Raw genomic sequence first — 9,996 nt, 5'->3', positions numbered from 1 at the left:
GGGGCCCAGCCCAGATCGTGCTGTTCAAGAAGGGTCAGGGCAGGTATCGGAGAGGAGAAGAGATTTAATCCAGCCCGGGCTTTGAAAAGCTTGGGGCTTGGAGCAGCCAGGCCTAAACGTCAGCCCTTCTCCGCTGTTTCTTGTGTAGCGAATAGTTATCTGCCATTCGAAGTAAAGATTTAAGATCCAGAACGTGGTGTCTGCGTGGGCAGCGTGCTGAGGAGAAGGCCCTTTCTTAGTGCCTAGTTAATTTTGAGGCCTCTGTTGTGCCTGGCTCTTAGGACTTTTCCTACCATGAGGATGTGGGAGAAATTACTACGGCACGTCTGCGTGGCCGTTTACCCAAGTTCAATGGGGCCTCGGCGTTTCTGTACAGGCAGTCAGAGGGCGTGATACAGCGTTTGTGCTGCTTCGTCCTGCTCTGCTGGCAGCAGCGAATTCCCCTCGGAGCCTGCCGGTGCACAGCGAAAGCACCCGGCTTTGTTTTGACTCAGCAACAGAGAGCGTTTTGGCTTGCAGGGCAGTGGTGCTTTTGACTTGGTAAGGAAGGAACCAGGAACCCAGCAGCCCGATTTGTCATGTCGTTGCAGCGCAATAAATAGGCAGGAGGGACTGTCCCCCGCTGAGGATCTGGGGCAGAGTGAGCGCAGTTCCTCCTGGGTGAGCTGGGAGATTGCTAGATCTGTCCTGCCCAGGATCTCGAAATAGTATGAGGCAATAAGAAAAGGGGGTTTTCATGGTGTGAGTTCCAGCTGTTCCTGATTCCCGGGGTGGCGGTGAACCCGAGATCCTGTCCAGGGCAAGGATCTGAACCTCTTTTCTTCTCCGCAGAGCACCTTGAGTGATGCCCAAGAAGTTCCAAGGTGAAAATACCAAGTCGGCTGCTGCCCGCGCGAGGAAAGCTGAGGCAAAGGCAGCAGCCGATGCCAAACGTCAGCAGGAGCTGGAAGATGCCTACTGGAAGGATGAAGACAAACACGTGATGAGGAAGGAACAAAGGAAGGTGAATGGCTAGCCAGGTAGAAGGGTATCTTCTAGCTGGTCCTTTGCTAAGCCCGTGAGATCCAGGCTTGCCCAAAAAGGGTCGCTTTCTCCTCCTCTGTCCCCCAGCTGTAGCTGTCTCTCCACACGTTGTCCTGCGCTTAGTTTTGGGCAGAAGAGCTGGAACTAGTGGCTTCTCTGGGAGCTAAAAGAAGCTGAGTGTGGGAGTAAGTGTAAGCTTTGATGTGTAATTCAGAAATCTGGTGGATCTCAGAGCTGACTTCCCGAGGGAGGCAGTAAAAGCTTTATTGTTGGAATCGTTTAAAATTGAATTAAGTAAGAGATGAGGAACTCTGCTGCAGGGCTTGATTTTTTTTTGACCAAGCATTTCTTTAGTGTTTTTTTTTCCTTTCTTTTTCTTTCTTAACTCTTCTTTGATGTTTTGGTAGAAGGAAAAAGAAATCAGCAGGGTTAAGGGTTACAAAGCTTTTTTTTTTTCCCCTCCCTGACTTGGTGTGCCACACGTCGGGACGTGTCTCTCTCAAAAGATTCTCTCTGGTTTGCTCTTACCAGCTTGCTCCGCCCTGGGTGCACGTTTGCCTTGGTGTTCAGTTAAACAGAGCGCTTTAGTGCTCGTTTCTGGGTTATTTGGGTTGTGATGTTGTCCTGCATCGGCGTTAGACAAATCTGCCTTCTGGTTTTGTGGATTTTTCTAGAAACAATTGTTGGCGATAACTTCGCTGCCTCTTCTGAAATGATTTCTTTACCCTCGTGCTAACCAGACAGGGCTTCTACTGGTGACATAAATGGGATTTATGGGGTTACTGGGTTTGTGCTGCTCTGTGAATTCGGTGCTTACTGAACTTTGTGTGTCGGTACTCGAGCACGCTGGCTGGGCAGGCAGGAAGCCAGCGCGTCCCGGTGACCTTGATAGCCGCGTGCTGTGTACGTCTGCGTGAGTTCACCCCTAATATGTGCCTCGACGTTTGGAATTTGGAGTCCTGTGTGCTGTTCCCCAACACAATCCTGTAATGCTGCCTAATTACTTCCTGGAACAAGGACTTATTATTGCTCTACTTAAAACTTGGCCAACAGTGACCTATTTGACTGGGCTTCCAAAACAGCCTCCTGCAGGCAAGGGGCATGGGAGTCTGGAGAGGGGAGGCTGTGTTGTGAGCTGGAATTGCTAACTGGAAAACCAGGGTCCGTCCCAGAGCCTCAGACTGGGTTTTAGAGAAACAAGCGAGGCTGCTTCCACTCAGCACCTCAGCCATCCCCTCTCCCTGCATCAGCGCAGCCGTAGTCTCTAGGTCTGAATTTCACCCGAATGCCGCATTTTAGTGCGTTTGCTTCCCCCAAGCCCCCCCCCGGGGGCCTGCAGCTCACAGCAGCAAAAGTCTCCGCTCAGATGGGGAGCTGTCCTGCCAGAAGGGCTCCGAGTCTAACTACCTGCACAGGGGCTCCTCCTGCTGCAGGAGCCTCACGCAGGCACTACCACAGCCTAAGCAAAGGCTGGGGCTTTGTGTAGGTGAGCAAGCAGCCAACAGACAGGAGTGAGCGGGTTGCTGGGGGAAAATAAATCAGTGAAACCTTCCTCGGTCGCTTCTCCGCTGCCATCAGGCTGGAATATCCCCACGGAGAACGGAAGAAGCTGCCTGTGCCCTGTCGCCTCCCGGCAGGGACGGGATGTGTGACTCAGATTGTAAATTACTTTCCATCCTCATCCTAGAGAGGACAGAAACCAAACCGTTCGCAGGAGTCAAACTTCCCTGGAGAAGTACCTGTTTTGCGGGGGGTGCTGGCATGGAAATAGCGCTGCCGGCCGCGGCCATATGCTGCAGGAGGGACTCGCGTCGCTCTCAGCTACAGCACCCGGAGGAGGGGATGGCGGTGTGTAGGAGGATGCTGTCAGCGCTGAGCAGCTCTTACAGCTCTTCCCCGGCTCTCCGGGCGATGGCAGTAACACATTAACGGCACCGCAGCGCACCCGTGCAGCACCTCTGAATTCCTGCACCGCCAGCAGGCAGGAGTGGCTGAAAGCCTTTGGGACGTGCTGAGATCAAACCCCACGCACCCCTTTTAATCCCTTTCCCGCCCCCACAGATGACCACCGGAGCCTCAGTGAAATAAGGGAGAGCGCAGAGCTCTGTTTCTGTTCTGGGGCTCGGTGGTTCTGCCTGGCCACGCGGTGGTCTCGCTGACGGGGCAGCGATGCACGTCAACGTTAATACTCGAGCGTGAGGAAGCTTAATGTTCAAAATGCAGTGCCTGCTGTCATGAGATTCACTGTCACGAGGCGACTGTCCTGTTGTTTGCTTTTGCTGCGTTTTGGGGTTTCTTTAAATGCCGCCCCCTCCTGCTCTGAGAGCAACCTTCGGAGCTGATCTCTGCTAACAGAGGATGACACTCGTTTGGTGGCTCTGTAATGCATAAAGGAACATCTGAGCTAATGTCACCAGCCTGCGATGTGTGTATTCCTCCTCTGGCACTTCAGCACAAGTCACAGCTTGTTACCGTCCCTGGAGAGCTGCGGCTGGAAAGCACAAAATCGACATCCTTCTTGCTGGAAGACTCAGAGTTTTACCTGGGTGACCGCTTTTCTTTTAACATGCGGGTATCTTCATCCTTTCCGTCCCTTCCCACCCTTCCTATGCAAGGTTAGACTGCAGCTCAGAGCACGGCACTCCTCATCAGCCCGATCACAGTGTGGTTTTCTCTGTGCAATTAGCTAAAGTGTGTCTGGCGGGGGAAGAGCCACGGACGCGTGTGCGTCCTGGGTGAACCTGCGGGCAGGCTTGGAAGGGTGACAAACCATTAAATCGGCTGGAGCGTTACGGGAAGAAAGGACCGGTGGAGTGTCTGTCAAGGGCAGAGGTCTCGTAGTGGGGGTCAGACCACCTTCTCTCTGGCAACCTTGGGTTTAGCCTCTTTGTGCCCTGTGGGTATGTGCAGGAAGATCTCGCTGGCTGGGACTGCTGCTGGAGCCGAGGTGTCCGCTGGAAGGACGCAGTCGAATTCCCAATCTCCTTCCAAACTCCTGCCGGGGCTGCCTGGCTGGGGGAGGACAAGCCCTTCTCCCCGTTCAGGCTGTATTTTGCCCGGGCTCTGTTTGCCGAGTTCCCGTATGCCGGGAAAGCAGTTCCTCCTTGTTGTTCAGCAGCGGCTCAAAGCCCCTTGGCACCTTCCTCTCTGCCCGGCGTGTCGTGATGTTGGCAGCACCGTCCCACGGACGTCTCTCCAGCGGCTTCGCTGGGTGCCCTCAGCGGGAATGGCAAAGGGAGGGCGTGCGGACGATGTGGGAGCGAAGAGACGCTTTGTACTTGCGTACAAAGGGTCTGGGGAAAGATTCGAGTTAAATGCAGGGTGAGTACTTGTGCTAGAAGAGCGCAGATAGTGCACGAGGGAGCAGTGACTCTTTCAGTGTGAGTTTTATGCCTTTCTTGTTCCCGTCAGCCTTGGTCACGGGGTGTGGGCTGGCAGGCTCGTGTACCGACAGGTCCCAGCTGCAGTGGTATCGCAGGCAGGCAAGTGGTGATTTTCTCTGCCCCCCCCCTCCCCCCCTCTGATTCAGTGCGGAATTACTCAGCTCTGAGCACCAGCTCTTATTCGGATAAAACGCAAGACAGGTCAAATGACTGTTCTTCCCTCTTTGGAGGACGTCTGCGTGGTACCAGGTACGCAATGCTGAAATCTGATGGCTTGAACGAGGGGCACGTTTGATCCCATCCCAAAGCTCCGGTGTACCTCAGAGAGCCCAGTCAGCACTTAGACACGCTCGCTTTCCGACTGCGTCATTTTTGGGTTTTTTACGTTGCTTTGCCCTTCTGCTTTGCAAGAAGCGGCGTGCTTCGGCCAGGCTGGTGGCACGCTCTCCAGCCTTCCTCGGGGCCTCACGCTAAGAGGTGGTTTGGGAGCGCTGCTCCTTCAATTGACCGCTTGCTCTCAAAGCCACGTGCGTGGGACCTTGTTCTCCTTCTGTCTTAGCAGGTGGGAAGCTGTTCTGAAAGCTAACGAATTGTTCCTCGCTCAGGCAGTTCTTTGCAAGGCTGGAAACTCGCATTTTAACACCCGAATCCTTGGGAACAGGAGTGTCCGGCTAAAGAAACTCCTGCACCCTGTTCCTCCCAGTGCCCTGCGGAGTGCAGCAGTGTTGAGGGAGAAAATGATTTGTTTCCTTTCCAGCTTTCTAATAGCTTTGTGGTACGTTTCACTTAGACAAATCCAAGCCTCTCTTTCATCAGGACATTTAAACTGATTCATAAAGGATTAGTTTGGTTTGGCCCCACCTGAGAAAAGTCTTCAAAAATGACAGCTTCAGGCTCCTTGGGCTTTGGGATCGGCGAGCAGGCGGCTCAGAGCTGCTGCTTTTGAGCACCGTGGAAGGTGCAGAGCAGACCTGGACGTGACGGAGGAAACCTGAGCGTGTAGATTTTGCAGGTCTTGTGACAAATTAGTAATGGTGCCAGCGTATTTACTTTCCGCAAATAGAAACTCAACTGTAAATGCCAGAGAGCAGGGAGTAGCTTACCCCGGCAGCTGGGGGAGAGGTCCCCTGCAGCGGGCAGTGCGGGAGGAAGGCTCTGCACCCTACTCGCGCCTCTGTTTCCCCTTCGCCAAGTGGATGTGTCCTCTTCGGAGAGTTTTGTTTGAAAGGAGCTAACGGCAGCAGAGCATTTTCCTTGGATTTCTGCTCTGTCAGACGTGTCGTCGTCCCAGCTGGGGCTGTGTGGTGTGAGACAGACTGCTGAGCTGGCTCTCCTGTAGGACACTTCCCTTTCTGTAATAAGCAGGGGTAAAAGATAATCTTCTCTAACTATAAATAACACTTCTGTTCTGAAATGTCTTGTTCCTTCCCTTCCCTTCCCTTAGGTCATTAGTACTTGTGTATCCACTCCTTATCTGTCTCCTGAATTATTCAAGCCAGAACCACGCCTGCAGCCTTGCTGAGCTGCTCACCGTGCCAGCACCTTCTCTGGGTTACCTTGTTCAGTCACCCCTGAGCTTCAGCGACAGGATGAGCAGTCAGGGGACAGTTTCTTTCCGCTAGCCCATGTTCTAGGCACGATACCAGTATCCTGAGTATGCGGTGCTGCTTCTCTTGCATGTGCTTTACATCTAATTAAATGGCTTACTCGCTGACTGCTGGACCTTCAGTGATTTCTGTGGCCCTCCTTCTGTTTTGGCACACGAATCTCTCCAGGGTTTCTCCTGCATTCTTCCTTAAAACTGCCTGATGCTCAAGCAGAGTCCGGTGGCCGAGCTGGAGATCCCATCTGGAGCTGGAGCTGTCCTGCACTGTGCTGAGTGAGGGTGGGCAAAGCCCCTGCAGCTGCTCTTGCTCAGGTATACCCCTGTGAATAAATTTTTAGGGGGGTAAGACAGTCTTCCCCCTCCTCTCGTGACATCCTTCCTGTTCTAGGAGTGGCCAGAAATCCCTCCTAACCTGGGAGACCGAGTACATTTGTTTACTCAACCTTTACTAGAAGAGGGAGAGGCCTGACAAGAAAGCAGCGGGCAGGGAAAGCCGATGTCTTAAATAAATGAGTTTGCACTTTGAAATCATGCACGGTCCAGTTGCCGGGGCATTGTGTCTCAAGGCACTGGCACTAAGCACTTAATGACCAAGAATTTGAAGACTGCCAGTTGTAATAAAGGCTTCATCCCTCTAATGGCTTTTTTCCCATCCTTGGCCCCAGCTGCTCGGAGTGGAGTTATGTGAGGCTTTCCTTCCCTTCCCTTCCCTTCCCAGCCGGGTTGAAAGGCCTGGTCCTTGCTGCGCTTGACAGAAGCAGCAGCAGCCCAAGGGCATGTTTTGATTCAGTATTTGTGGGCTTTGATTCTGTGTTTTGATGGGTTTTTCTTTAAACTCTTGAGCCGTGGAGCGACTTACGGGGTTTTTTTTGTTTAGTAGAGTCTCAAACCCATCCTTGCTTACCGTCTCCCAAGTGGGCCCTACCCCAACGTGTGTAATTCTGCTCCTACTCCTTAAACACCGATGAAGACAGCAGGTTGCGTTACTGCTGGGGTGGTTTTGCTGTGCAGCTGCCTTTGAGTAAACCTGTTCTGTTAACGCTCGATCACTTCGTTGTGCCATCCCTGTGAATAATGGATGAGAGCCATAATTAAGTGTCCATGTAACTAACCTAAATATGAAGTGCTTTGCGGCATGTGACACTGCCCCAGACAGAGATGTTCACTTGTTTCTTTTTGCCAGACCTTGCAGGCTTTGGGAGAGGAGGAAAAAAAAAAAAAAACCTCGAAGCCAAAGTGCTGAAAAGCCCCTAAGGGCCTGTTGCGTGGTCTTGTCACCCTCTTCCCTGGGCCTTGGAGGGCAAAGTGGCTCTTAAACTCCTTGTGAAGCACTTCAAAATTACCACAAGAGCTGCACTGCTTGTTGGATTTGGTCTAACTGCCTGCCCTGGCTCTTAGGAAGAGTGTGAGCCAGGCCCGAGGATGAATTCAGCCTCTTGACTGGCTTGTCTCGAACAACTGCTGAACTTTCAACCTCCAACCACTTATTAAAATTAAAGTGGAAAACTTAATCTGATTGTCAGCAGTCCTGGCTGGTACCTCCCGCTCCTTCTCGACAGCGGGGTTGTGTTTCGCAGTACTGACATCATGGCGAGCCAGCGCGTGGTCGCAGACGGGGCAGGAACCGGGGAATTATTATTCTGAAGGGACGGGACGGGCTCTCGCTGGAGGTCGGGGGGGGGGAAACCAGCCAACGTCCCTTCTGATAAGGTGAGGTCAGCGCTGCATTAGCTACAGAAGCGAGGTGCCTGTTCCCGTCCAAGTGACGTTCCCTGCTCCTGTAAGGGATAGTTTGATCCCTCTGCCTCTACTGCTGTGGAGGGTGACTGAAGGCGTAAGGGTAGAGGTGACCTGGTCCTTTCTCCCTTCCAGGAAGAGAGGGAGAAGCGGCGGCTGGAGCAGCTGGAGCGCAAGAAGGAGCTGCAGCGCCTGCTGGAGGAGGAAGACTCGAAGCTGAAAGGGAAGTCGCCCAAGCAGGTCACTCCGGGCAAAGTCACCAGGGCCCAGATCGAGGAGACGATCAGAAAAGACCAGCAGCAGAAGGAGAATGCGGATACAGGTTTGGTGGTACCATAGAAAGGCCCTGACAGCGGGGGGGGGGGGGGGCCGTTTTCACCTACTGTCGCTGAAGGAAAAGGAGTTTGGAAAGCAAGGGCTGCCTGCAGCTATTCTGTGCTGCGTGCTTTGCTGTGTCTGTGTCTAACACCCAAATGGGGGAAAAAGAAATCTGTCACCTTGAGGGGGAGAAACAGAGCTGCAGAGCAGGCACTCTTCTCTTCCAGGACTGGGACTGAACGCTGGCTGAGTTTTCTCAGCACTTTCTTCAGAGTGCTTGGGAAAACGCTCCTCTGGGGGTTTTGCACAGGCTGGATTTGACCTTAATGTTTCTCCCTTTCCCCCCTCCCTGTGCAGTGGAGAAGGAGAAGACTCACCTGGAGGTCCCCTTGGAAGAGAACATCAACAGAAGGGTGCTGGAGGAAGGATCAGTGGAGGCCAGGACGATTGAAGATGCCATTGCCGTTCTCAGGTACGGGGCCGTATCGTAGCGGTGCTCTCCATTGAAGGGGTCGCTTTCCTTACGAGAAATTCTTGCAGACGCTCCCTCCCCCAGAACTGGCTTCTTTTCAAGCTTTCACTGTGAGTTTCTATCTCGACAGCAAGAACAGGACACGTCCCCTGCCCTGTTGTTCTGTAGAGAGTATTTGAAGTGGGTAGGGGAAGTATCACGGGGTTTTCTGCTTTATCACCCAAGTTATTCTGTATGCACTTGGTTGCACTGACAGGGGGTGAGAGCGGGGCGAGCGGCTGGTGCCTGCAGGGAGGTGTCTCTGATGCATGTCTCTCTGAATTCCCTTCTGGCAGCGTTGCCAATGATCTGGACCGGCACCCCGAGCGCCGGATGAAAGCTGCCTTCACAGCTTTTGAAGAGGTCAATCTGCCGCGCCTGAAGCAAGAGAACCCCAACATGCGCCTGTCCCAGCTCAAGCAGCTCCTCAAGAAGGAGTGGATGAAGTCTCCAGAAAACCCCATGAACCAGAGGCACAAAGCTTACAACAGCCAAAAGTAGAACTAGAGCTGATCATCCCCCACGGACAGTGGGCTGGAGCCCCAGGGCTCTGCTCGGATGAAAAGAGGAGACACGAGGAACCTCCTCTCCTTTTGTTTCCCTTCCCGCCCCCACTTTCTGTCTTTCTCTGTTCTTGGATTCAAGATAAGCACGAGGCCACGGCTCGCCTCGGGGACCCTGCAGCGTCCTGCCGTCTTCACTGATGGCCCTGCCCCCCCCCCCACGTGCTCACCCCTCCACAGGCAGCTGGTGCACAGCGACCTGGACAGACTAACACTACTTTCATGCTTCCGAATTCGGTTGTTGTCTTACAAAAAAAAAAGTTACTAACTCGCTTCCAGACCTTCAGCATGGGCAGCACTTGCGAGGTGCAACATCAGCACTGCCGCCTGCCGAGGTAGGGACCCCCTGCGCTGGCTAGCACCGTGCATTAACCCGCATTCATCCCTGTCTCTACCGTGGCTGCGCCACACCCTCGTGCTCTGCAGGGTGAATTTTTGCAACCGTCATGAGGAAAGCGCCCGCCCTCTGTTGCTTGTCTCATCCTCGGTGCTGGGATGTCCCCGAAGAGGTTCCAGGCTGGGACCGCTGTTGGCCCTGCCTGCTGCCGGCCACCTCTCTCCTCTTGATCTCGACTGGCGGTGTGTTAGATGGGGAGGAGGAACCACAACGGGAGCAGAATCTCTGTCAGCGCGGTGTTGTGGGGAAGAGAGAAAACAACCTTCCGTCTTCAAAGGGGAAGGGAAGGAATAACACGGCACAACGTGGCTCCTGCCTTGTCTGCGCAGGACACTGGTGCCAGACTTCTCTGTGTGACTTTCCCGGTGGCCTTGCCCAGAGCCTCACACCCTGCTGGTGCGACAGGAGGCTTCCTGGAGGGGCTGCAACCCTGCACTACCCAAGAACTGCCCCCAGAA

General features: G+C 53.7%; 1 protein-coding gene across 1 annotated transcript; it reads left to right on the top strand.

Annotated features, from left to right (window-relative positions):
• The first annotated feature begins 633 nt into the window (after positions 1-633).
• On the top strand, positions 634-9,990 carry CCDC124 (coiled-coil domain containing 124). Its single transcript, XM_009325624.1, has 5 exons — positions 634-660; positions 832-1,003; positions 7,885-8,071; positions 8,425-8,539; positions 8,875-9,990. Exons 2-5 carry the CDS (start codon positions 845-847, stop codon positions 9,077-9,079), a joined length of 666 nt encoding a protein of 221 aa, XP_009323899.1. The 5' UTR covers positions 634-660; positions 832-844; the 3' UTR covers positions 9,080-9,990.
• Positions 9,991-9,996: the final 6 nt, after the last annotated feature.

Source organism: Pygoscelis adeliae, unplaced genomic scaffold (assembly GCF_000699105.1).
Source record: "Pygoscelis adeliae isolate BGI_AS28 unplaced genomic scaffold, ASM69910v1 Scaffold1316, whole genome shotgun sequence".
Classification (NCBI taxonomy): domain Eukaryota; kingdom Metazoa; phylum Chordata; class Aves; order Sphenisciformes; family Spheniscidae; genus Pygoscelis; species Pygoscelis adeliae.
Note: the sequence above shows the minus strand (reverse complement) of the source record. Positions and strands in the feature narration are given on the sequence as shown.

Bases quoted from the DNA above. Each gene is read 5' to 3' on its own strand.
- CCDC124 (XM_009325624.1), top strand. From the start codon at position 845: ATGCCCAAGAAGTTCCAAGGTGAAAATACCAAGTCGGCTGCTGCCCGC. The intron at 1,004-7,884 runs GTGAATGGCTAG...TCTCCCTTCCAG, and splicing joins TGAGGAAGGAACAAAGGAAG to GAAGAGAGGGAGAAGCGGCG. The intron at 8,540-8,874 runs GTACGGGGCCGT...CCCTTCTGGCAG, and splicing joins GATGCCATTGCCGTTCTCAG to CGTTGCCAATGATCTGGACC.